Source organism: Cervus elaphus, chromosome 21 (assembly GCF_910594005.1).
Source record: "Cervus elaphus chromosome 21, mCerEla1.1, whole genome shotgun sequence".
Taxonomy (NCBI): Eukaryota; Metazoa; Chordata; class Mammalia; order Artiodactyla; family Cervidae; genus Cervus; species Cervus elaphus.
In genome coordinates this window covers 48,392,247-48,420,083 of record NC_057835.1, presented here as the reverse complement: position 1 = coordinate 48,420,083, position 27,837 = coordinate 48,392,247, and the positions used below count along the sequence as shown (strand labels likewise).

Sequence of the window (27,837 nt, the reverse complement as noted above, 5' to 3'; positions counted from 1 at the left end):
CTATGGTCAGTTGAGTGTCACTGGGGAGAACACTGAAGACTTGAAAATACGAAGTAAAACAACTCAGTGTACGTGGTGGTGGTGGGGTGGCTTATGTATTTAAGAGTCCTCACCAAAAGTATATACGTTTAAGAACCACAGCCACTGCCACTGTACTAATCAAATCAATACAACGAGAGCACAAAGGAACACAATTTGGGGCAATTTTGCCCATGGATAATGCAAAATGGCTATGTAGCGACTCTCTTTTATTACAAACCCATTTAAAAAATGATACTGTATTCACTGTTTTGAGAAGATGACTTTGGAAATGAAATAAGAGCTGGTAAATAAGGAGAAAAGGGCAACAATTACACTTAAATCAGCAAAACACATTTAAACAGAGGATTCACGCTCTGTGAGACACTCTTCTGGGAGATAGGAGAGCACAGCAAAATCAGATGACAACTGAGGTGGCCCACGATCTGCAGGGGAGACAAAGAGACCCCACACCCCAGTGCCTGAGGTCATGTTTCTGCTCCTGCTTCATGCCAGCTCATGTCCATCTGTCAAAACTTTCATCCTTTAAGATCAAGCTCTTCTCCCTGTATTTCTTCTCAAGGTTATTAATGCCTTATTCATGTCATCACCTAAGTGAAGAAAATTCAGAGTCACCTGTACTGCTCCTGTCCCCTTCCCACTCACATGTAATCAGTGAGCAAACCCTCTGAATTCTGTTTGTAAAATGGCTTTCCAGTCAGTCCCTGCCTCACCCCCATCCCTGTCACTGTGTTAAATCACCTCCCTTTGGCCCCTTTCCAGGCCATTAGAATAACCTGCTAGTTATGATTTGCTCTCTAGTCTCTGCCCTGCCCCATTCATTCTCCTTTAATTAACTTCCAACTTCTATTGACAGAGTTACACCTTTGGCAAATCTCCCTTTACCCCCTATTCCCAGATGAGGTTATGTTCCAGTTCTGTGCCATCACCGCACATCTATGCATCTCTGCCACGGCACACATAACTGATCCTTATGGCTAGACTGGGTGCTCCTTTTACCCCTAGTGTCCACCACAGAGCCTGTTGCTCATTGGAAGACCAGGATGGAAGAACAAACAGATATTGAACAGACACTGTGTAGTGAACAGATTATTAGTATGAACAACCCGCTTAGAGATGAAGAGGACGAGTGATTGGTTCTGCCTGAGAGATAAGGTAAGGCTTCTCAGAAGAGGTGATGTCTTATCCTGGTTTGGTCCTTTTTATTATACCATATTCATAACAACTTGGTAAAATAGATTCTATCCCCATTTTTACAAGTAACTTGCCCAAAGTTAATACACCTATGAAATGCTTTAGAATGGATTTCTATGGAATATTAAAGAGTTTGGATTTTATTCCTTAGGCAACTGGGAGTCATCAAAAAAAAATTTTTTTTTTAGGAGGGAAATAATGTCGTCATATATATATTTAAATTAACTCTGGCAACCAAAGTTGGAAGTTAAAGGAGAATAAATGGGGCAGGGCAGAGACTAGAGAGCAAAATCATAACTAGTAGGTTATTCTAATAGCCTGGGAAGGAGCCAAAGGGAGGTGATTTAACACAGTGACAAAGATGGGGGTGAGGCAGGAACTGACTAGAAAGCCATTTTACAAACAGAATTCAGAGGGTTTGCTCACTGATTACATGTGAGTGGGGAGGGGACAGGAGGAGTACAGGTGACTCTAAGCTTCTTCACTTAGGTGATGGCGTGAATAAGGCATTAATAACCTTGAGAAGAAATACAGGGAGGAGGACTGGATGGAGACCTGGTGGGAAAGACAATGGGGTGGACTTTGGATATTTTAAATTTGAGATGTCAGTGGACTCCTCATCAGAGGTTTACAAGTCTTAAGGATATTAATGTAAGGAACGGAAGCTTCATAGAGGTCTAAGATGTACTTGAAAGTAACGTTGAAGTAGGCAATGGTTACAGCAATGGGAGTGGGCGAGGCTCTCTAGATAGCCGGCAAAACGAGAAGAACTAAGAGGACCTACCTCCAGGCAGCATCAACATTTGGGGGGCGGTGGAGGAAGGTGGCAAGCCCCCCACCTGAGAAGGAGCCATTAGAAACCAAAGGGGAGAAGCAAGGGGGTCACTATCCATGCTCATGGAAGAGATGAGCACTAAGGAGGAAAAACTTAATGCTATCTAATGATGACACAGAAGAGCCAATTATGAGGAGACCTGACATGTGAGCATCAGATTTATAACACCAGTGACACAGCTGAAATTAGACATGGAGAAGCCGGGAAATTAAAAGAGTATAAACTGAGAGATACTAGAAAGAGCCATCAAACATAGCTCATGTACACATAACAAGGAATCTGACTGGCTCACGTTTTCTCTTCTCTATTACTGGATTTTATTCCTTAGTAAAGAGGCAAAGGAAGCTTTTCTCAGGGACAACGGGGGAAAACCATACCCTACTGCCTGTACAGAGATGCTAGAATTTTTAAATTGAATTAATGAGTGAACTGTAAACACATTTGACCTAAACCTACCTTGAGACAATTTATTAGAAACTCCCAGGAAAGCAGGGCCCTCTTACAGTAATAGTGACTCCAGGAAGTGCTAGGGAGGACATCTGCAGAGATGCAGTGACTTTCAGAAAACCTCCAATATTTTATATGTGTTAAAGTCAGTCTCTGCTGCTGTTGTTCTGCTTTTATCATCCTAAGAATACTGGCCTAGCAGTTCTTACCAAGTTAAACGTGTTGTACGCAACCCAGCAATCTCACTTCTAGGTACTTCTCTAATGAATGAAAACTGATGTTTATACAAAAACCTGTATGTGCACGCTTCTATTTATCCTTTTTAAAGATTTTATCTTGATGTGGACTGTTTCTAAACTCTTTATTGAATGTGTTACAACATTACTTCTGCTGGTATGTTTTGGTTTTCTGCACTGCAAGGCAGATGGGATCTTAGTTCCCCGACCAGGGATTGAACCCACACCCCCTGCCTTGGAAGGTGAACTCTTAACCACTGGACTGCCAGGGAAGTCACTGTGAATGCTTTTAGTAGCGTTATTAGTATTTGCCCCTATTGGAAACAATCTAGACGTCCTTCAACTGGGGGATGGATAAATAACTGTGGTATGTCCATCCAACTCAATGCTAAAAAGTGAGCCTGAATGAACAAGTGACACACACCCTCGGCTCTGGTAAGGTTCGGTGTATTATAGCAAGTGGAAGAAGCCAGACTTTATGAGTCCCATGATATGACATTCTGGAAAGGGAAAAACTAAGAACAGAAAACCTGTCAGTGGCTTCCAGATGCTGGAGGTAATGAGAAGTGCTGACGACATGGGGGTAGCAGGGCGAGTATTTTCTGGAGTTAGAAAACTGTTGTATTTTGACTGTGGTGGTGGTTGTTATACAATCGTATGCATTCACTAAAACTTGCAGAACTGTACATTAAAAATGGTGTTTTTACTGTATGTAAATTATACCTTATTAGAAACAATGAGAAAAAAGAATATCAGCCTGGGAATTAAGAGAACTGGGATCTAGTTTCAGTTTTGCCACTGACTAGCTGGGTAACCAAAGACCATTCTCTAACCCTCTTTGGGTCTTGGTGCCCAAAATTGTAAAATGAGATCGGAAATTTTCTCAAAAAGTCTACTGATGTGCTCTACAAAGACTCCTTTCTTTAAGCAAGGTGGTGGACCAGATGGCCTATTCCAATTCAGATGGCCTACTTTAGTTGCTAAAGTATCGTTGTGGGGGTGACTGGACTAAAATATTCAGTCTGTACACATGGTTCTGAAAAGTCTTCTTGGCTTAGGGAGTAGTGTTTCTAATTTGTGTTGTTCCATAAGATGGAGATTTGGGCAAGTCCATCTGGTCATGTAATTCTCAACTAAAATTTGACACATATATTTTTGACAATGTGGAAAAAGCCCTTTGGGAAACACTAATGTTTAATGAGCTATAACTGGCCTTGGTAAACAATCATACTCTTATTTTTTTTTTCATTTTGCAGGCACTAATTAAAAAGGCCTTTGAAGACTGGCAGCATTTACTGTCTTCATTTGCCTTATTCTCCAGCTGGAGCATTGCTTTCTACGGCTTAAATTTACCCAATCTTCACAGTTACTGTTACATTTTTATACTATCCATGTATTTGCAGCCAAGAAAGACACTGAAAAGGGCACTGCAGGAGTGATTCCATACTACAGTGTTCCTGGGGTTGAGGGAAGCAATTACAGCTCAAAGGGGGAAGATATTAAGAATAGAACAGTAATCTTGATTATGATGTTAAAAGTTTACACTTTTGACCTTGTGAAGCAGAGGTCCACAAACTATGAACTAGAAACTGTGCTTGTAAATAAAGTTTTATTGGTGCACTACTCTGTCCCATTCACTTCAGACTGTCTGTGGTTGTTCTCCCATGATGGGTGGGGGAGGGGGGTTTACAACAGACATTCTATGGCCTGTAAAGACTAATATACTTACTATCTAGCTCTTCACAGAATAAGTCTGCCAACCCACTTTCATAGACTACACCATGAACTGTGCTATATAGTTTTCACATAAAATCTCATGCAATCCTCATACCATTGCTGTGAAATAGGAATAACTCATTGGACAGATCAGAGGTGATACAGTGTAATGGATACAGTTTGCTGTGAAGTCAGACAGACCTGTACTAGGCTTTTTGCTAGCTGTCTGATACTGCATCTATTATTTATATTCTCTGACCTCAGTTTCCCCATAAGTAAATTGAAGCTAACAAACAGTACTGATTATGCTAGGGTAAATGTCAAGGGTTGATGTGATAATTAACGCATTGCTTTGCATATACTAAATATTTACTACTCATCAGCTATATGAGAAACAGCTTTTAGTATCCCTGGGTGTTTTTCTTCCTAGAAATATCCTGTAATAAAGAGCTAAGGATGCCCCCCCGTAAGTTTGATTATGGATTAATTTGGTGGATCCCAGAATAATTTGCACCACTCTGTGTATTACATAAAGCACGTTTTTTCCCCTTGTCTCTCATGAATCGAGCAGAAGGAAAGTATAATCATGTTATTTCCTGCTCTGTACTGCATTTCACAAGAGACAGCTGCAGGTGCCCTGACATGGCTGAGTTTCCGGCAGGAACATGGAAGCAAGCAAGACCACCAGATGAACAGCCTGGTCCCTCCAACAGACAGGACACAGAAGACCAAAAGGCTGCAGGAGGGGAGGAAGCACCTCAAAGACACCAAAGGGAACAAGCGTAAAGCAGGGCCAAAATGTCAGGTAGTGACAGGGCCATTGTGAATAAAGGCAGGGCAATTAGAGACCAGCATTTTAGCTGAAGGATGGCTTTGGCTTCAGATAATAAGCTGCTTCAGGAATTTTTGTCACAATTCATTGACAGCACCCATACATGGATGTATTTACTGTGAGTCCACTATACACATTTTTAAAGCACCTTTCAGTTTTTGTCTTTGGTCAGCATCCAGAAGAGGGACAGCAAGAAGAAGGAAGGCAGAAACTTCATCTCTCCTGTGTTCAGATAACCTACAGTGACAGGCCGGAGCTCTCCTGGTCTATCTGTGACAATTTTGGCCATATCTGGTGTCTAAGTCACAATGACTGGTGTAGAAGAAAAGTTTAAGACAAATTTTAAAACATCAGTTAAAAGTTAGAAAATTAGTCTTAATTATCTATTAGTTTACTTCCTCTAGAAACAGGGTAGAATGAGCTTTCAGATGGATGTATCTAATTTAGAGGTCTGATTACAAACTGAAGTAACTGATGTGTGTATAATTTCTACATCCAAAAGGATATTGCTTCCTTGAGAGGAAATCTTTAGAGTCCATTCATTTGTTTCATTTTGGAGTTGACTTCCAAGTTTGTGGTAAGTTCTTTTGAATGCCTTTAGTGGGGTAAGACTTCATCCTTGGAGAATTGTGTTCCTCTTTAGAAATGGAAGTCCAATATTTAGTTTTAGATCTTGTAAATAAAGTGGGTAATCAAGCATGGAGAAACATGGTGGGTCTAAGACAAAGCTTGGAAAAAACAAATAATCCAATTATAAAATAAGTAAAGGATCTATAATAGATGTTTACCCAGAGAAGATAAACAAATGGCCAGTAAGCACTTGAAAAGGTGTTCAATATCATTGGCCGGTAGGGAGATACAAATCAATATCACAGTGATATTCCACTTTACACATATTAGAATGGTTATAATAAAAAAGATATACAATAATAAGTGTTGGCAACTATGTGGAGAAACTGAGACCCTCATAGACTGCTTGTGGGAATATAAAAGGGTACAGTTTGCTCTGGAAAACAGTCTGGCAGCTCCTGTAATGATTACACATCGAGTTACCTTATGACTCTTAAAATTCCATGCCCCGGTATATACCCAAGAGAAATGAAAACAGGTCCATACAAAATGTTGTACAAGAATGTTCAAAACAATATTATAGAAAATATCCAAGATTCATAAACAATCCAAGTGTCCAACTGATGAATGAATAAATCAAATGTGATACATTCATATGATGAAATACAATTTGGAAATAAAAAAAATGAAATACTGACACATGCTTACAACATGAGTGAACCTTAGGAACATTATTCTAAGTGAAAGTAGCCAATTGCAAAAGACCACGTATTGAATCATTCCATTCATAGGCAAGGTCTAGAATAGGCAAATGAAAAGTAGATTAATGGTTTTTAAAAGCTGGTGCCTGGGGAGTGTTGGGAAGAAATGGGGAATGACTGTTACTGAGTATTGGGTTTCTTTCTGGGGTGATGAAAATGTTTCAAAATTAATTGTGGTGATGGGTGTACAACTCTGTGACTATACTAAAAAATCATTGAATTTACACTTTAAGTAGTTAAACTGTATATTCTGTGAATTTACATCTCAATAAAGGATTGTATAAAAATAAAGCTTTGATATAAATTAAGGAGGTTGATTTAATTTTGTGGCTTCTATTACTGACCGCTAACTCTGTGCTGTACTTACTGTCACACTGCACTGAGTGACGTATATATTTGAGCTCATTTAATTCTCATAACACCCTATGAGGTGAGTAGATTTACTGAGCTCACTTTTCAGAGATCAGGAAATTGGAACACAGACAGACCATGAAATAACACACCAGTAAGTGTTGGGGCCAAGATTTAAAATTCAGGCCTGTGTGATGCTACAATTCACGCTTTCTCCTTGTTTCTTTTTAAATATTTTATTATTTAAACAGTTAATATGAACATATTTCAAGACACAAAATGATTTAAAAAGCCTAAGTCCTCTATCTCCCTTCTTCCCCGTCCCACAGGTAAGAGTCTGTAAGAAGATATATAGCTTCTCCTATATCATTTCCTTATGTACATAAAGCATGTATGCATAGTTCTCCCTCTTTCATTTGCAAAGGCAGCATCCTCTCCACCTTATTCTGCATCTGGCTTTTTCTACTTCATTCAGCATCTCCAGATCCTTCCATATCATTAGTTCTCATCCTCATGTTTATAACTTCCGAGTACACAACATTGCCCGGATGTACCACAACTTACTTATCTGGCCTCCTAACGGTGGACACTCAGGTTCTTCCTAAACTTTTGCTACTCAGTTGAAGCTTATGTTTTGAAATTGCCTTCCAAAGCATGAAGGAAACACAGAAGAAACTTAATCAGTTGTGAATTAAGTCCCCATCCTCACAAATTGGCTCCTTTGAAGGCAACAATCCTCATTTAAATGTGTTAGTAGGAAAATATTTCTTAAAAACAAAAATGAATTGCATTACACTAGAATCATAGTCCCATGTGAGCTGAGAAAGACAGTGTATCTCTAGAGACTGGAGAGGTGAGTTACACTCTTTCAGGGGCAAGTACAGGGATTTCCCCAAATGAAGGAACGTTCTAAGACATTTGTTTATACCTATCTAGCATATTATTTCCAGTGATGAATATTTTCAGAGATGAGGGATCAAATATTCAATACTGAATCACATTATCACTTGCCTGGTATATTTTTATATGATATATAAGTTAAGTCACTCAGTTCACCTGGGTGGAATGGAGTTACAATTCTAATTATAGCAAACCTAGACCCAAAATGTTTTAAGGCAACTCTAGCTGATTTGAGAGGCATAAAATGACTTGTCAATTTCTGTTTTCCTTTTTTTTTTTTTTAAAGAAATCATCCTTTCAATAAGGTATGGATTTTCAAAGGCCATCTGACATAAAATGAGTTTGAACATTAACATGGAAAGGACAAGCAATAAAAAAAGTAATAGGAGTGCAGACAAAATATCCAAGAGCTAGAGAACATGATCTCTTCTTCTAAAGGGAATGGGATGAAAGAATTCTAAAGGCACTGCTTTTCAAAGTGAAAGAAAATGACAACAACCGAATCGAAAAGGCTGAACTTTGCATTACCTTCCCAGAACACAAACATATATTTAGCTTAATAGAGTTGAGTACTATCTCAGGAAAAATCTTATATATTATGCATCTAGGGCAATGAAAGCTGTAGAAAATGATTTTGCAAAGCAAACACATGGCAGACTGTCAGTAGCAGAGGCAAAAAAAAAAAAAAAGTCCAAAGGCACACGTGATGAGTTCAGGTCTCATTCTATGTATCACCACAGGAGGAAAACAACAGAGAAGAGGAAACTCCAGATGCTAAACAGAACCGGGCAGGACGACACTTGTGACTGAAGCTTAAATGATGTGAGTATGTTTCCTGATTATAAATTTAATACGGATTTATACTCGAAGATTTGAAAAATTTAGAAAAATAAAAAGAAAACAAAATCACCCACAGTGTCACTCCTCATGGAGAATCATTATCAAAATACTGGCTAAACCATTTTCAACTCTTTTCCTATGTGCATATAAAAATATGTCTTTATAAAATTGGGCTCATATTATAAATGAAATTTTATATGTGACCTTTCCCACTTATTCCTATTACTTTGAGTACTTTCCCATGTTGTCATATATTCCTTGAAGATATAATTCCAATGACTACATTATATTATATCTTCTCAATTTACATAGAATTATCTGATCTTCCCTGTATTGCTGAACTTCTAGGTTGCTTTTAATTTCTCAGTTTTATACCTAGCACTGCAATGGACATTCCTGTGATAAATCTTTGAATCTCTCTGTACTTCTTAGGAGAAACTTACAGGATATCACTAAGTTGGATTCACATTTAAGTCACTTAGTATACCTGTTAACTATAAATTTACCATTGAAAGTCTCAGGAGACCAAAGCAGATAATGCAAACCAAATAAACAATATATTTCCATATCACTTGAAGTCTGTATCTATCCTTCTAGAATGGTCATCTTTCAGACAGTACTTTACTTCCTCTAGGCAGACTATTACTGTGTTAATCTAAATGCAATAACATGAAACTTGGCTGACCCAGATTTCTTCAATATCAGGATGCATGCAATTACAATATTCTACAGATTGAAAAATACCCCAGGCTCTCAAAAATACATATTTTATCATCCTTTCATCCAAAATGGTGTACAATGAGCATTAAAATAAAACAGGGTTATAGCTGACGGCAGTTGATAGCAACCAGGTCTTACCTAGACATATAACTTACATATAGTGTGCCTTAAAGTTTTCTTCAAGATTCAACTTTATTCTGTCACTTCCAGTTACAGGGCTTTTAAACGCTTTCAACAAATTGAAATTATTAATGAATCTTCTTTAGAACTATATGGTTGCAATATTCCAGTTTTAAATTCTCCATAGTCTATTTAAAATTTTATTCTATTTGCTTTTCGAGATGATAAATAGGGTTTGCAAAATTCCTAGAAAGTGTGTGTATACATACATATGTATGTACATATATATGTGTTGTTGTTGTTTAGTCGCTAATTCATGTCTGAGTCTTTTGGGACCCCCATGGACTGTAGCCTGTCAGGCTCCTCTGTCCATGGGATTTCCCAGGCAAGAATACTGGAGTAGGTTTGCCATTTCCTTCTCCAGGGGATCTTCCCGACCCAGGGATGGAAACTGCATCTCCTGCATTGGCAGGCAGATTCTTTACCACTGAGCCACCTGGGAAGCCCCCACACGTATATATACACACATATATATTGATATATATATACACACACATGGACAGAGACATACCTCTAAAATGTTTTTCTCCCATTAGTCAGTGAAAAGCAAAGTAAAGCAAAACACAATAAAAATCCCACTTATATCATGACCATATGAACCACAGTATCACTCAAATTCCAAGGCCCCTGCAGAATGGGTAGTTAGACTAAAATAGCTGGGCTGCACTGGACAGTTGTACAAGCTGCACACTGTACAACTCACTCTTTGGGACTTGTGCAGTGTACAACCTCTATAGCTGGACGTGAAGGATGACCTTGAAATTAGCTCAGATAATTCTGTTTATCCATTAATCATCTGTACCTCCTTCCCCCTAGTGAGCTATGAAAAAGAGAAATTTTAGGAGGGAAGTGATCTTTAAATCTATCTATCTATCTATATATATATACTTTTTTTTTTTTTTAAATGAAAGAAATTCTGCCAAAAAATCCCCCTCCAAAACTCCAAAACAAAACAATCCAGTTTTTCCCCGGCTCCCCTCTGCCATGATGGTAAGGATTTCTTTCCTCCCGCCTCCCCTCACATCCACCCACTAGGCAGCCGCAGGGTACCTTGTGTGAGTAACTGTAGGTTTCTGACTTCTTCGCGCACCTTCAGCTGGAGCACCTGTTGCAAGATGAGCTGCCGGAGGTTCTCCTGGGCGATCCCCATTCGCTCAAGCTTTTTGTCTGTAAGTCTCAGCAGGGCTCGCCCTGTAGGGTTTCAAGAAATAAAAGGAAAAGCAAATGAACAACGCTGGAAAAGGATTTCCGTCTTCCTCTGGGCTGACCTTGCCCTAACAGTAGTCTCCATCTAAACACAGACACTTTAGAATAGAGGGTCATCCTTTGTGCCCGCTGACAGGAATGGAAAGGCAGAATGAAAAAAAAAAAATCCACAAGTTTAAAAAAGCACTTCAATTTTCATCTAGTATTGGCAATCCCTGACTGACCCACGCATTGAGTTAAATAGAACAGCAACATTTTAACCTGGGTATTTGGGTCATGGATTGCAGGTTTCCATAGAAACAGTGCTCTCTGTTGGGTGATGGGTTCTGAGGCTCGCCTATAGGAACCTGTGTCACTGATGAGCAGCCTCTAACCGTGGTTATAGGGAAACTCCGGCAATGATTAACCTGGTTACAATAATGTTTCTGTGACACATGCATCTAATGTTCCAGGTTCATCGGCAAGCATCCACCTCCCGTGCTGCACCCCTGGGCTAGAGTTCCGTCTTTGGCTGGTGGGACCTGTGCTACTGTTGTTTTAGTCACTAAGTCCTGTCCAATGCTTTTGCGAACCCATGGACTGAAGCTTGCCAGGCTCCTCCGTCCATGACATTTCCCCAATATTGGAGCGGGTTGCTATTTCCTTCTCCAGGGGATCTTCCCGATCTAGGGATCGAACTTGCATCTCCAGTATTGACAGGTGGAATTTTTACCACTGAGCCACCAGGGAAGCCTGGGCAGGTATGACTCAGCTCACTGGTCTAAGGCGAGGGTCCAGCAGGACTGAGCGTGGGCATCGAAAACACTACAAAACAAGGAGCCTCAGGTATGAGTGCCCCCAGAAAAGACACCCTAGGCCCTGGGCAGCCTGGCACAGAGTTGGTTAGGGTAAGTCACTCAGTCATGTCTGACTCTTTGAGACCCCATGGACTGTAGCCCACTGGCTCCTCTGTCCATGGAATTCTCCAGGCAAGAACACTGGAGTAGGTGGCCATTCTCCTCTCTAGGGGATCTCCCCAACCCAGGGATTGAACTCAGGTCTTCTGCGTTGCAGGTGGACTCTTAACCATCTGAGCCACCACGGCAGCCTGGCATAGTTTCCTTTCAATCCCCTTCTTTTCCTGGTGTGGGGGTAGGGTCCTGCATGCTTCCCTTGCTACTGTGATTTCTATCAAATTCTCCAACTCTCTCCACACTCTGCCTGCCCTGGAATAAGCACATCTCCCTTTGGAGAGTTTAATGTAAGAAATAAAGGGAATGATTATTGCTAAATGCCACAGCACCCCCCTGTACTCCTCCAACACCCCCAGGCACCAGACTTGCAGGTCTTTTTTCACTTTAACTGATGATAACAGACACAGTCCACCACTGATTAAAGGTAACTCTCTGGGCACACTTTCCTATACCCTTCAGGAACTAAATTCTCTACCTCCTTGAAAAAGAAATTCAACAGCCCAAAGGTGGGCATTTTTTTCAGGAACAGGGAAACCTAAGTGTCTTCTGAGTAGAGACAGGTGAATGGGGAGAAACAGGAGCAAGCTGTGCTGTTCGTGCTTCTCCATACCTTCCTTTAATCTTCGCCAAATGCATCAGTCAGGGTAAGTTAGGTTCCATGTTGCAGGAACAAGTAGGCCCAAAATATCAGTGGCTACAACGACATTTATTTCCTGCTTATTCTCATGTCAACTGCAAGTCCATCTATTTTGAAAACTGCTGATCACTGTATCAGAGGGGAAAGAGATGTGCTGGAAGGTCTCAGAGCAACAATGAGATGCTCAGCCTAGAGTTACTGACAAATCTTTGGCCGGAAGTAATCACAGGAACTTTCCCACCCACCAAGGGTCCACACGTGAACTGGCTTCCGTCATGTGCCAGGTAGAAGTGGGGGGAAGAGATACATTTGATGGGGAGAACTGATGAGAACCACACAAGTATTGATTTGACTCCGGATGGGTGCCTGGCAAGGAAGTGAGTGCAGGAGGTTGTGGAGGTGGGTGGTGATCTGAAGCCTCAGTAAAATCTGTACGAGGAAGAGGAAAGAGAGGTGGGAAAGAGGAACCTGAGGAAGCTTAGCAAGAGCGGGCAGGTCATGGTGGCCATGAACAAGGAGGCAAGGGACACACACACACACTCTCAAGTAATTGTGTCTGTCTGCGGTAATAGGTAGAATGATGCCCTTTCGGCCAAAGAGGTCCACGTCCTCATCTCTGGGACCTGTGAGTTTGTTACCTTATATGACCAAAGGGACACTGCAAATGTGATTTCATTAAGGATCTTGAGATGGTAGAGTATCTGACATTACCCATGTGGGTCCAATCTAATCATGTGGGTCCTTATAAAGTGAAAGAGGGAGACAGGAGAGCCAGAGACGGGAGAGACGTGATAACAGAAGCAGACGCTGGAGTGATGTGGCCACGAGCCAAAGAACTGAGCTTCTACATGGTGGAAAAGGCAAGGGAATGGATTCTTTCCCACACCCTCCAGAAGGAACGTGGCTCCACCTTGATTTCTGCCCCCAAGGACCCGTTTTAGACTTCTAATCCCTACAACTCTAAGATAATAAATTTGTGTCATTTTAAGTCACTAAGTCTGCAGTAATTTTTTACAGTAGCAATTGGCCTTGTGACTGGAACTCAACATGTTTTTGAGAAATCAACTCATGGCTTTAGATTTCCTTTCCAATTCCTTTCTTAATTTCTGGGCACTGGTGTACTCCAAGGTGGAGAGCTAAGGAGTGGTAAGTCTAAGTCCCAGGCTTCTAGGACAGCCCTGCCTTCAAATATTCTACTATCAGACCTTGGTCTTGAAATTTCATTCAGAAAACACATAATGGGACTTGGGTATCATTTATGTGGCTAATTGGCCTCCAAATAGCAGGAATCTAGCGCTTTATACAAGCCTTCAACTCAACAATGAATATTGCATTTTTTTTTTTAAAGGCAAACTAGGGGACTGTCCTGGTTGTCCAGTGGTTAAGACTCCACTTTCCAACACAGGGAGCTTGGGTTCGATTCCTGATCAGGAAACTAAGACACCACATGCTACCCAGTGCAGAGGGGGCACCCCCAACCAGGAAAAAAGGCTGGTTAAGAAACGAAACACACAATTCAGATTATCCAAATCCCTTCCACCAGCAGATTGTCGATATCATCTCCCTTTCTGTTCATCATCATTTGGGCTGTGGTTTCACAAGCTGAAACATTCTGCTGAGGTGTTGATAGGGCAAATGAGAACTTTGGTCCTGAGAGGTTGGCTGGTCCATCATTAGTGCTAGTCAGTCAGAGGGAGGGTTTTATTCCAGTGTGCATGGCCCGATTTCTTTACAAACAAAGAAACAAAGATGCTCCCATCTAAGAACTCCCAACTTCAACCTTTCCATGAATGCATCTGACATATCAAAGTGTGGATACAGAAGCCCCATCAGAATGTTATCTCATCAGCTCCGAATAGGTAAGTTACAAAACTCTTACAATAGTCTGTGCATTTCATACTATGTGGTACGAACAATTATACCTATCAACATTTCACCTCTTACATGCTTGGCTGTTCAAGCTGTTCTATCAAACCCTGAGACCATAGGTGTTCTTGCTGTTGTTATTTTTTATTGTTTCCAATGATAGAAAGGAAAATTTCCTAATTCTTACTACTATACCTTAGTTGTGCTTTATCTTCCTTGGTAAGAAAATAAGTTAGACTATAGGAGAGAGATTAACGGAAATTATATAAGAGAATTTCCTGATAAAATATCTTCTGGAAAAGATCATGATATGTACACCAAGGAATTTAGGAACAAAATCTGATTTGCTGCCATCCCTGGATGGTTTTTACAGAACCATTCAAGTCTGTGGTTCCAAAAACTCTTGACAAGCATTAGACATTTTACAGGAGCAAATGCCTGGGCAGCCTCCTCACCAAACACCTCCTGCTGACCACAAAATAGAGTGTCTAAACAAGAGTGAGTCAGGGGAGTGATAAGGAGTCAATAATCATCAATTCTATCTCTTTTTTTGGGCAATTTATATTGTTACTTTTTGTTGCTTATCATAAAAATCCAACTGTTAATTTAAGAAACATTTTTGAGCACTGATTGTATCCTTGTGACTTTGCTGTTCACTCTGGGGATACTGAGGAACAAGACAGCCAGGGTCACTCCTGGAGCTTTCAGACTTATATGCAAGGCAGATAACGATCAATGTTTACAGATGTGTGAATGTTCAGAAAGAGCAAATATGAGCGCCCAGACTGGGTGAGCTAATCTAGTCTGGGTATCAGGGAGCTATCAGTGAGTAGGGTATATTTAACCTGGACTTAGGGAGTAAGTAATAAGAGTAAGTAAATCAGACCAAGACCACTGGATAAAGCCAAGATTTTTTAAAGAGTCCAATAACCACGTAGATGGGCTTCCCTGGTGGCTCAGTGGTAAAGACTCTGCCTGCCAAGCAGGAGATGCGGGTTTGATCCCTGGGTCAGGAAAATCCCCTGGAGAAGGAAATGGCAACCCACGGAAATCCCACGGACAGAGGATCTTGGAGGGCTACAGTCCATGGAGTCGCGAAGAGTCGGACATGACTTGGTGACTAAACAGCATCTAGATGAATGAGGAGGCTGCTATTACAGACAGAAATTAGAGGAGTGCTGTGATGACTTTTATAGTCCTGCCGTTTCTCACAGTGTCTTGACTGACCACCTGGCTCTGTGGTCAATTACCTACACAGGGAGGAATCAAGGAGAGAGAAGTCTTCTGAGGACCTCCTTGGTGGTCCAGTGGCTAAGACTCTGCGTTCTCAATGCACGGGGCCTGGGTTTGATCCTAGGTCAGGCAGGGAACTTAGACCCCATATGCCACAACTAAGACCTGTCACATCCAAATAAATAAATAAATATATATTTTTAAAGGGGGCGGGGAAGGGAGAGAAAAGTCAACCCAATTTCAAAAAGGAAGCATCACCTAAATTTTCTTATACTCCAACTGGTTCCAAACGGCATTCTGGTGATCCAGGCTGTTGAGCCTTTCACAGACTCATAGATTGGAGTTGGAAGAGACGGGCCTTCATATTGATCATTCTCATGCCTTTTACTTCTTTCCTTTATGAAGTAGTTACTGAGCACCATCATATGCCTGACCCTACTCTGGGTATTGGAGCTGTAGGGAAGAAATGTTATCTTCTGACTTAGTGGAGCTTACCACTCCTATGGGAGGAAGACAACGCACATAAACCAATATATGAGGGTAGACAGGGCCCCCTACTGGAAGGATGGTGCTATTGCAGTTAAGGTGGTAAGAAAGGGGTCTCTCTCAAGAGGTGATCCTGGAACATACAGAAGTGTCAAGGCAAACTGAGGAATGTCAGGAAGGTTGGAGCCAGGGCAGGGAAGGCAAGAGAAGTGAACCTAGGAAACGAGGTCCAAAAGGGAAGGCAGGGGCCAGATCACACAGGGCCTTCCGGGCTTTGGTGAGGTCTCCTGGTTTTATTCTCAACGGGGACAGTTTTGAGTAAGGGATGAACTGGGCATAATCTCATATATGCAAAGATTCCCTCGGGTCACTATGTGGGCAATGAACTGGGAGTGGGGAGTAAGTGAGGAGCAACGGCAAGAGCCAGCACATCACCAGGGCAGTCAAAACAGGAAGTGGGATGCCTTACTCTAGGGTGGAGGTAAGGGCATAGTAAGAAGTAGTAGAATTCTAGGGACTTCCTCAGTGGCCCAGCAGTTAAGACTTTACCTCCTGATGCAAGGGGTGCAGATTTAATCCCTGGTTGGGGAGCTAAGATCTCACAAGCTTCGTGACCAGAAAAATCAAAACATTAAGACAGAAGCAATATTGTAATGAATTCAACAAAGACTTTTAAAAATGATTTAAAAATTACTTTTAAAAAGAAGTAGAATTTTGAATTACGATATCTACAAGTGGGGTGTGAAAGAACAGCAGACATCAGAGATGAACTCAGGCTTCAACCTGAGTCAGCAATGGCTGGGGGTGCCCTTTCAGGGTAGGAAATTGAGTCACTGATCCCAGAAAGAATGTCCTAGAGGGAGGAAATCATGGTAGTATCAGTGCTATTTTATTAATATTTTTTTGTGAGAGCACTTGGGATTTAGAGAAGTGATGAAAAGTATAGAATTCAACAAACGAGGACAGTTAAAATATTCTTTCCTGCCCACAGTGTTTTCATTCGTTCAATACTCTCCTCAATCCCAAAGCACTAAGGTGACTGGGGTCAGGTGAGCTCACACACATTCTAGTGGAGTTTAGAGAAATCAGAGGGACCTCTTATGAGCCAAGGTCTGTACTGCTGAACCCTAACAGTGGTCTTGGGTGCTAAAACTGTTTCCCAGAACCCCTCGCAGAAGTTCCAGCCAGGGAACACTCCGAGAGGAAGTTCACCCAGCAGAAACGTGGGTCTGCTGCTCTGCTAGCAATCTTGGAAAATCAGAATTTTGACCCAACTGAAGTGCAAGCATTACACAGAAGCTGTAATGTGTGTGGGCTAACACAATGCCAGCTCCACAAGAATAAGAATAAAAATCTTTCCCGTCAGGCTCTCCACTGTCACACGTGCCCCACTGCTGCCCACGTGCAGCATAGTAACATACATAGTAATGACCGAGATGTATTTATCGAACGATGTACTCAGAGTCACTAAATGCATGTGGTCTTCTTTACTCACATACTGATGAACTCAAGGTTGTTAAACTAGTGCCTTTTCTGCTGCAAGAGTCATTGTTGGACATCAACAATGAGAAACTGAATGTAATAGAGGGACGGGGTGGCATTTTATTGGGGCCGAACATAGAAACACCTGCCAAGTTGAAAGGCATAGAGAACTTGGGAATAAATGACCACTTCACCTTCCTACAGGCTTGAACGTGAAAGTGTTAGTGGCTCAGTCATGTCTGACTCTTTGTGACCCCATGGACTGTAGCCCACCAGGCTCCTCTGTCCGTGGATTTCTCCATGCAAGAATACTGGAGTGGGTAGCCATTCTCTTCTCCAGGGAATCCCGACCCAGGGACCGAACCTGGGTCTCCTGCATTGCAGGCAGATTCTTTACTATCTGAGCCACCAGGGAAGCCCTCCTATAGGCTTAACAAAAGACAAATGCCTTTTTCTGCTTTTGAACAAGCACCAAGTGAGACTACAAGCTTTGCTGAGCAGATGGGGAGCAAGAACGGGAAATTGACAATAGACTTGGGGAGTGGTGTCCTAGTTTCCCATAGTTGCCCTAACACATCACAAATACAGGGTTCCAAACAATAGAAATTCACTCCTCATAGTTTAGAAACCAGAGTTCAACTTTGGTGTCACTGGGCTGAAATCAAGATGTTAGCGGGACCACATTCCCCTTTAGAAGCTGTAGGGGAGGATTCCTTCTTTGATGCTTCTAGCTTCTGCTGGCAGTCAGGGTCCTTTTGCTTGTGGCCACATTGTTCTAATCTCTGCCTCCATCTTCACATTACCTTTTCCTCTTCTGTGTGTATAATCTCATCCTGCCTCTTTCTTAAAAAGAGGCCTGTGATCTGCTTTGTATGTATGTGTTAGTCGCTCAGTCATGTCCAGCTCTTTGCGACCCCATAGACTGTAGCCTGCCAGGCTCCCCTGTCCATGGCGTTTCCCAGGTAAGAATACTGGAGTGGGTTGCCATTCCCTTCTCCAGGTGATCTTTCTGACCCAGGGATTGAACCTGGATCTCCCACATTGCAGACAGATTCTTTACCATCTGAGCCACCAGGGAAGCCTGTGATTTACTTTAGGGCCCACTTAAATAATCCTGGAAAAAGCTCCTCCTGGGAAGATCCTTAACATAATCCCATCTACAAAGAGTCTCTTTTCCTAATAAGGTAACATTCATAGATTTCAGGGCTTAGGACCTGTGTCTCTAAATGACCATTATTCAGTCTGTTTTAAGTTGGAAGGAATCTCTGAGAATTCTGAGTATGGCAAAGGGTTCATTGTGTTTCCCAAGAGGAAATGAGGCTCAGGGAAAGTACTTGACTAAAACCACACAGGAAATGGGAGGAGACTTACGTCTAGACACGTGTCTGGTCTGGTCTCTGGTTTAGGCGACCCCTACCTTCTGCTCAGAGAACTACTGGCACAGCTTTCAAAGACGAATGACTGCATGCTGCAAGGCCTGATGGGAATTTCAGGGTAAGCAGGAGGGGGCAGAGGATGCGGCTTCCGCTCCGACCCCACTGGAAAGTCTTGATGCACCTACAAGTGAGCAGGGAATGCCACTTTTCCCGAAGAGTGAATGACAGGGCCTCTTTTCCTGCAGAAGTAGAGGTCACTGAACAGCTCCCCAAACAAACAGCCATTTGTGCATGGGGCTAGCTCCAAATCTGATCCTGGTAAAGGTGACACACCAGGCGGATGCCCCTGGCTCTACCCCAGCCCTGGCTTGGCCAAAGTAACAGAGTGACGGGCTGGGCACACCACCGGGTACTACAGCCTGAACCCATGTTTCTTCAACCTCACCATGCCTCCAAAGTCACAATTTCTGGAATAACGGTACAATACAAGGAGAGAAGCATAAACACAAAAGTATGGGATTATGAGCTAAATGGTGCAGATAAAGGCTCCGGAAAGCACATGTGAGTCTTAACTGCCTCAGCTCTACAACAGGGCTAAAAATGACCCTGTTTCAGGAGGTGACTGTGAGGATCAAATGACAAACATTTGCCCTTGGCAAACTGGACCCTCCATGACGATGCCATGTGGGTACTACCTGGGCACTCTGGTTCTCTGGCTGCCTGAGGATGCTTCCCCCTGCTTCCTTCTACTCCTCCTCACAATAACAGCAACATTAAACACTGTTCCAAGGGCTTTACATGGATTACCTCATTTTCAACAACTCTCGGAAGATACTATTATTATCTATAATCAATTAAAAGCTACTAAACATAGCTAAAGGTCACATATTTACTAAGCTGCAGGTCTAGGAGACAAAAATATGCAGAGGCCGCGCTCTTTAACTACCTCCGTAAACTGCCACCCAGGAATTCTTTACATAGCCTGACACTTCTGCCAATTATCAGGCAGGAAAGCGGAGGGTCAGGAAGGGATTACTGTGCCTGAGGACTTAAAGGCAAGCAGTGGGAACATGGGAATAACCTCACGATGCACTAGGCTGAGATCACCTTTCCACTCCCCTTGCAGTGGAAAATGACAGGGGAATGAGGGGTCTTTGAGGGGGGCCGTGAAACAGCTTCATCCCTCCTTCCTCATAGGTCTATGTCTGTACCAGGGATTGAACACATCTCATCTTTTGCTTTTGGTGGAAAGGGCTGTTCCTCCTTACCTGGTCGGGCTTTTGCGTGCATGCCTAGTCCCTTCTGTTGTGTCTGACTCTTTGTGACCCTATGGACAGTAGCCCGCCAGGCGCCTCTGTCCATGGGATTCTCCAGGCAAGAATACTGGAGTGGGTTCCCATGCCCTCCTCCAGGGGATTTTTCTGAGCCAGGGATCGAACCCGCATCTCTTATGTCTCCTGCATCGGCAGACAGGTTCTTTACCGCTGGTGCCACCTGGGAAGCCCTGGTGGGGCTTTCACTAAGTTAAAAAGTCCCTGCAGGACTTTTCAAGTACTGCATCATTTTCTTGTTATGTTTACCTTTTATTTTCTGATCCCTTCCCACCTCCCATTATGTAAGAAGGTTTAAATCAGCTAGCTAGAGCCTGACTCAATGGAGGCACTGAACAAAGTTCTTAAATTAATGCTGGGTGTGTGACCCAGACAGGGCCAGTAACATTTACTAGAATGATTATGGTTTCTAAAGAGGGATGCTCTCTGTCTTTCTTAGATCAAGGGGCAAGCTTAGACTTGCTGTCAGCAGCTGTCTCTGCCACCATATGGAGAGAATTTGCTGGAGAATTAAGCCAACAGAGAGAGAAGAGCTGAAAAGAAGAAGGGGGGTGGTGGTGAAAGCAGAGGAAGAGAGGGAGGTAGATAAGATAACAGTATTTGCTTTCCTGAATACAGCCCTGCCTGAAGTCAGACACCCTTGGGTTTCTCATTGATAAAAGTCAATATCCAGGGGGAGAGGGTGTGGAGCAAGCTGAGCTCATCTGTACCACACGTACTCAAGAGAATTTTGACTGTCAGAGTTAAGCTTATCTGCGATTCTCAGTTGAGCTGCTGTCCTGTCCTGCTAATCACCATTTCAAGAAAGCCCATCAGGAGATAGGTGAGGAAGAATAATCAGAACCTATGGTAACTTATTTTCAAAAAGTTAATTATTGGCATATTTTGGTATTTTAATTATGATACCTTACAAATTATGTGGAATATACCTTAAGACCAACTGCATACTTCTGTATGTTTGATGCACCTGGGTTCACCTCCTTATCCAATCATGGACTCAAATGTTGTCAGGATAACAGAACTGTGTGAAGAGGAACCCTTTATGGGACAACTGGGACTAGGTGGATGACAGTGGACAGGTCAGTCTGGCTTTTCCTCCCCTAAGATGTGCACTTCTGATGCATTTTTGTTATGTTAGAATATAGGCTGAGTGTTGCTACTTCTGTTTTTAAGCTAAGAATGGAAAATCCAGAAGTTTCATGAAAACTCCTAATTTAAAATTTGCCCCCAACTCATATTATGATCCAAACAAAACATGTAGATGGGTCATATCTGACACAAAAATTGCCACTTTCAGTAGCTGACTTTTACATTTTTTTCTCCCTCGTGGTATTGAAAAAGACTCTTGAGGGTCCCTTGGACAGCAAGGAGATCAAACCAGTCAATCCTAAAAGAAATCAACCCTGAATAATCATTGGAAGGACCGATGCTGAAGCCAAAGCTCCAATACTTTGGCCACCTGATGCAAAGAGCTGACTCATTGGAAAAGACCCTGATTCTGGGAAAGATTGAAGGCAGGAGAGGAAGGGGACGACAGAGGCTGAGATGGTTGGATGGCATCACTGACTCAGTGGACATGATTTTGAGCAAACTCCAGGAGACGGTGAAGGATAGGAAGCCAGGTGTGCTGCAGTCCATGGGGTCGCAAAGAGTCGGACCTGAGTGAGAAACTGAGCAAGAGCAACAGCCCCCACGTTCCACCCACGGGCAGTGGAAAGGGACTCAGCAGCCCTGCCTTCAGGATTTCAACTGAGTCCAGGGTCTGAGATTCCATTCTGTGGGACCTATTCTGGATTATCAGCTAATGAGACCAAGGGCGGCTGATGACTAGTCTGCACTGGCTCTTTGTATTTTTATAACCTAATGTGTAGTGCAAACCTATCTTCTCAGGTAACCCCTAACCCAGGTCCTGATTTCCTAAAGGTAACAGAATCACTAGTACCAGAGTGAACAGGACTCTGAGGTCAGCCACCCCACTGCCTCACTTCCTGGCAAGAAGGTGCACAAAACCTTCCAAGGGCAATAAGTCCCCTCTCATTTCTACCTGAGAACACAGCCCACTGCCAAGCCCAGTCACTTACTTGGCTACATTTGGAATGATTAGCAGTAAATTAAAGCCTGCTTCCCTGTGTTGAGGAAGAGAAGGGTTACTGGACATTTGCACTGTGGTCACTGTAAGTAATTTACCATACTGACAGGGACTGTATGTTGATTTTTTAAACCAGTTGTGGATAAAAAAGACTTTTCTCTTTTAATTTTTTAAAAACTTATTGTTATTTACTGAAGTACAATTGATTTACAGCCTTGTGTCAGGTTCTGCTATATAGCAAAGTGACTTAGTTATATATATTCTTTTCCATTGTGGTTTAATCCCAAGATAAGATGATTGTTATAGATAATCTAGGTTTTTGGTTGAATCTATTCAGGTGCCGATGATGTTCAAAGGAGGAAATGAAAATAATGCCAATTCCCAGCCAAAATATTAATATAAAGTTTTAATATAAAGGTAAGAAATTAGAGTGCTTTTCAAACAGAGGTAAAATGTGTCCTGTGCACTATTTTTCGGCTCTTTAAGAAGGCATAGACAGCTTTCAAACAGTAAATTAAAGGTTAAATCCTTGTATGTTGTTGGCAGAACACACAGTTACCAAATCCTCTCCAAAAATTAATTTAAGAAAACCTTAAAACATTTTGTTTGGGGATTCTGCTTTAGACACTGGGAAGACTCAGTAATTACTTCCCTTGTACCTCAGAGCAGATTTTTCAAGCGAGGAAGTATACTATCAACTTATCCAAGACTATGGTTGAAGATTTATGATATCATAAATTGTCTTCAAGGTTTTTTCCGCTTTGGCGAGGTAGACCAGACCTGTTTGTGCATTTGCTTTTATCTGTCAGCGGTTGTATGCATTGCTTTGGGGATTCTCAGGTAATCGAATGTCACTAGGTGGGCAACCCACTGTGCACTGGGCATCTTTCAAAATTAATTACCAGGAAGCACGTGAGGTATTGACAGTCTCCCCCTCCCTGTGGTATTCCACTCATGGCCGTAAACCCAACATGTACAGAGCCTGAAGAGGCAGGTGCTAGGCTTGCTGGTCTCTCTGCACAAATTCATCCCAACCAGTGACCCAATGCCAAAAGAATGTTTAAAAAAGTTTCAAAGCTACTTTTTTTTTTTTTTTAATCTATTTGGCTGTACCAGGAGTTAGTTGCAACATGTGGGATCTAGTTCCCTGACAAGGGATCGAACCTGGGCGACCTGCATTGGGAGCGTGGAGTCTTAACTGGACTGTCACCAGTCTTAACTGGACCACAAAGCAACTATATGATAAAAACCTATAGCAAGAACCATGAATCTACTAGGAAAGCTTTGGTGAAAACGAAAGAGGTCTTGGATTTGGAGTTGAAAGTCAGGGTTGGCTTGACCAGTTGCTTGCTCCATGGTTACCATTGTGATGACTCAGCTTTCTAGGCTTCAGTTTCTTCACTTGTAAACTGGGGATGAAATGATACCCTCTGCCCCATGCTGTGCTGATTAAGCATTGAATGAAGTCAGTAGAATAGAGACTGCCATTGCCATTTCTAGGAAACAGACCAAAAGAAATGTAAGATCCTACAGGGAATGGGGTAGTTCACTCCAAAACTATGATGGAAGCACCCAAAAGAACGGCATCCTGATGGTGACACTGGGAATCCTTTCTCAGGATGTTGGGGTAAAATGGAAAAGAAAATTTGACTTGGTACATCTCAAATTTCAAAAGTCATTAATATGACAAGCAAGTACAGTGGATCTTATTTGCTTGACCTTGTCTATTTGGGAGCTATTGATATATGGGGCTCGGCATTCCCAGTGGCTCAATGGTAAAAAATCTGGCTGCAGCGCAGGAGACGTGGGTTTGATTCCTGTGTTGGGAAGATTCCCTGGAGGAGGAAATGGCAACCCACTCCAGTGTTCTTGCCTGGGAAATCCCATGGACAGAAGAATCTGGAGGAAAACAGTCCATGGAGCTGCAAATAGTTGGACACAACTGAGCAACAAAACAACATTAACAACAAATTCCTCGTTCGTTGTGGGGTTGTCCCGTGCACTGTAGGAAGTTTAGCCTAGATGCCAGCAGCACCTATTCCCAGTTGTGCTGGTCAAAAGTATCTTCAGATTTTTGACAAATGTCTGCTAGAGGGCAAAACTGCCCTTGGTTGAGAACCACTAATGTAGATGTTCACTTTCAACTAATTGATTCTCAGAATGCTTATCCAAGAGACAAACTCATCCCCAGCTTTGGAGGTTCCACAGGACTTGGGCAGATAAAGAGGCAAACCAACACAAAACATACTTTTGAGAAAGCACCTACTATGTGTCAGGCACATTCCCATCCATTGCCCCATTGAGTCCATAAATCATGCTGGGAAGCCTTCTTTTCTCCATTTTAAGGATGCAGAAACAAGCTCATGGAGATAAAATGCCAAAGCATACAACTAGAAGAACAAGGATTCCAGTTCAGTTCTACCAGGAAAAATTTCCATGCATTGGGTCTTGATGGCCCTCAAAGCCCCTAACCACAACATTTCAAGTCAGGTTTAACTGAAGGGTCCTCACGAATAAGACAATAACAAAAGTGAAATCAGATTCCTCTGTTTGATAAGTGACGAAAATTTGAGGAAAGCAAGACTATAAAAATTGACTGATACTGTTTGGCATTGCTTCAATGTTGAAGAGACAATAAAAATGCACATGTACATAGTGTTCCTTTCTGTCCTCCAAGAGGGAGTAAAAGTAAGGTCATCAAGCTTAAAGTCCAAAATTTGATGTCAACAAGTTATACCACTAAAAGTTATACTTACACTGGAATAAGATAAGCAGTACAATCAGATTCTCTTCAATGTTTCTTTTATCTCTGTCTCCCTACAGGTTCTGCTTCCTCATGTCTTCCCTCCCCCCATCCCCTTCTTGACTGTGGGCTTTGAGGGTTGGCTCAAGTCTTAACATCTCCCAGACTCCCCTGAGAATTTACAGGTAAAACTTCTGGTGGTGTTACAGAGAAGATGTCTTTCCCCCTACTTAAAGGCACTTAAAGCACGGGTACATCTTGTCATTTTTCCGTTGCTAACATTCAGAATACTGCTTAATAAACTAGTGAAATAATATTTGGACAGAGTCAAAATGAACTTTGTCATTGGAACTCAAGTTGGAGGGCATGGCAGACCCTAAGGCCACCAGTCCCATGTTGCCCATGTTGCAATTTCATGTATATTTGAACTAGCTGGCTTCACCATGTCTGTAGTGCCAATACCCTGACTTTGCAATTACAGGCTTGCAACAGCCCCCTGGTAGTCCAGGCGAGTGTTGTTGCTAAGGATTGTGGAACTTGAGAAATGGATGGATGGATGATAGCTTTATTTTCTCCCTTCTCTCATCCCCAGGATTACAAAGCTGGAACAGGAGGAAGGTAGAAAGAACAGAATGAGAGGAGAAGGGAGACAGCTTGTGTTAGGATGAGCGAGGTCACCCCTGAAGACTGGCAGCACAGGGGAAGGGGGAACTGGATGACTCTAATGGCAAGGACCAATGGTTTTATGATGGTCAAGGGCATGTCCAGGGAGTCAGATGCTTGGGTGCAAAACAGATCTCCACCAATTACATGCCATGCTACCTTAAGCAAGTTACTTAACCTGATTTAAGTCTTCATTTACCCACCTTCCTAATGGGTGGGATAACAGCACCTCTGTTATAGGAATATGTATGAAGATTAAATGAGATGATATAAAGAAAGCACAGTGCCTGGTACATAATAATCTTTCTTTTTTTTTAAGAAATATTTTTATTTATTTGACTGTGCTGGATCTCAGCTGCAGCACTCAGGATCCTCTTTGATCTTTGTGGCTGCATGTGGGATCTAGTTCCCTGACCAGGGATTGAACCTGGGCCCCCTGCATTGGGAGTGCAGAAGCTTAGCCACTGGATCACTAGGAAGTCCCCCAATGAGCTTTCAATGCAAATTAGCCACGGATGATGATGACAACCAGTCCTAAGACTGAGGATTTGCTATAGGTGAGTCTCTGATGAGCAATGTGGCCCCTCTGCACAGGTGAAATGTACCATACAACCAATTTACACAGTACAGTCAATTGATAGTTACACCAACACCTGCATTGCACACTCCTTCACTCACTGTTACTCTCAGCCACTTGAGCTTGATGGCTCAAGTCACTTAGCTGTCCTTATTTCCCTTTTTTATAATTTCATTATTACAGGATGTATACCTCATATATTTAATCTCAAATTGAGCCCCCTTTAAAGAACTTTAAGTTGTAATGAGACATTTCAAGAATTATTTGGAAAGAAAGCAAAGCAATGCCCACTTGGGTTTTCTCCAATAGCCCCATATGAGGGCCAGTGTTTTGGGACCAAAATACCACGTACAAGGCATCTGATCTCAAAAAGTTTCAAATCATTGTCGTAGGAAACACTTTGCTTACTGTGGGTAGAAATAAAGATATGTTATAACCAATAATAGACCCAAAAGCAATTGTAAATGATAATAAAAATAGACTCAGAAAACTAGAAAAAAAAAACTGAAGGTAAAAGTGAGATTCTTTGGTAAAATTTTTTGTTGTGACTTATATTTGGCAATAAAATACTTTATTTAAACGTTAGTTAATTCATTCTTCTAGCAATAAGGTAATAACTTAGTTTAATTTTGTTGTATTTTCTTTGGTGGGGTGGGGGGAGGAAAGCAATCTGAACTTGAGTAGAATGCTTGGGTTAGAAACTCTGTGCTTCTACCTACTAGTGCTATAAACTGGAGCTTACTTAAGGTTACTATGTCACAGTTTCCTCATCTGTAAAATGGGAATATTGACTTTTGTAGCTTTGAGATTTCTAGGTGAAAGTTAAATTAGGTAGGAAATCCAGGTGGTGCCAGTGGTAAAGAATCCACTTGCCAATGCAAGAGACACAGGTTCGATCCCTGGGTCGGGAAGAGCCCCTGGAGGAGGGCATGGCAATCCACTCCAGTATTCTTGCCTGGAGAATCCCCATGGACAGAGGAGCCTGGCGGGGTGCAGTCCACAGGGTCACACAGTTGGACACGACTGAGCGCACATGCGCTGTACTTTCTGTGTAGTACTGGACTCAGTATACTTCTTCATTATCAAAACACAGATTTCATAAAGGGATGCCTTGTTTCTATCATTACACTTACTATATTATAGTATTATCATGAATTTGTTCACATGCCTGTCTTCACTTCCAAATTCTGCGCTCTTTATAAAGAGAATGTGAGTTTCATTTAACTGAGTGGCTCCAGTGCTCAGCACTTGATAGGTTTCATTAAAGTTTTGATGGATTAATGGCCTTGTGAGAAAGGGAAAAGAGATGGTGTCATCCCCATTTTGAAGGTTAAAAGAAACAAAAAACCAGGCCCAGAAAAGTGAAGAGACCTGCCCAAAGTCACATGCCTAATACTAGCAGAGCAGAGATTAGAGCCAAAACATCTGATTCAAATTCACACTGCATCTAGAAAGGTCAAGCCTTCATTTAATAAACAATAATCTAACACAGCCATGAGGCTAGATGCTGGGTACAAGCAGTGAATACAATGGTTTCTGTTACTCACAGAGCTGAAATTTAGTGAGGGAGGAAC

General features: G+C 42.1%; 1 protein-coding gene across 3 annotated transcripts in view; it reads right to left on the bottom strand.

Annotated features, from left to right (window-relative positions):
• The window catches only part of SAMD12 (sterile alpha motif domain containing 12), a 431,707-nt gene that overhangs the window by 179,333 nt on the left and 224,537 nt on the right, over positions 1-27,837 (bottom strand). For all 3 annotated transcript variants that reach the window (XM_043879269.1, XM_043879268.1, XM_043879270.1), the window contains exon 4: positions 10,672-10,812. In XM_043879269.1, coding sequence (XP_043735204.1) covers positions 10,672-10,812 — 141 coding nt within the window. The remainder of the gene's footprint in view (positions 1-10,671; positions 10,813-27,837) is intronic.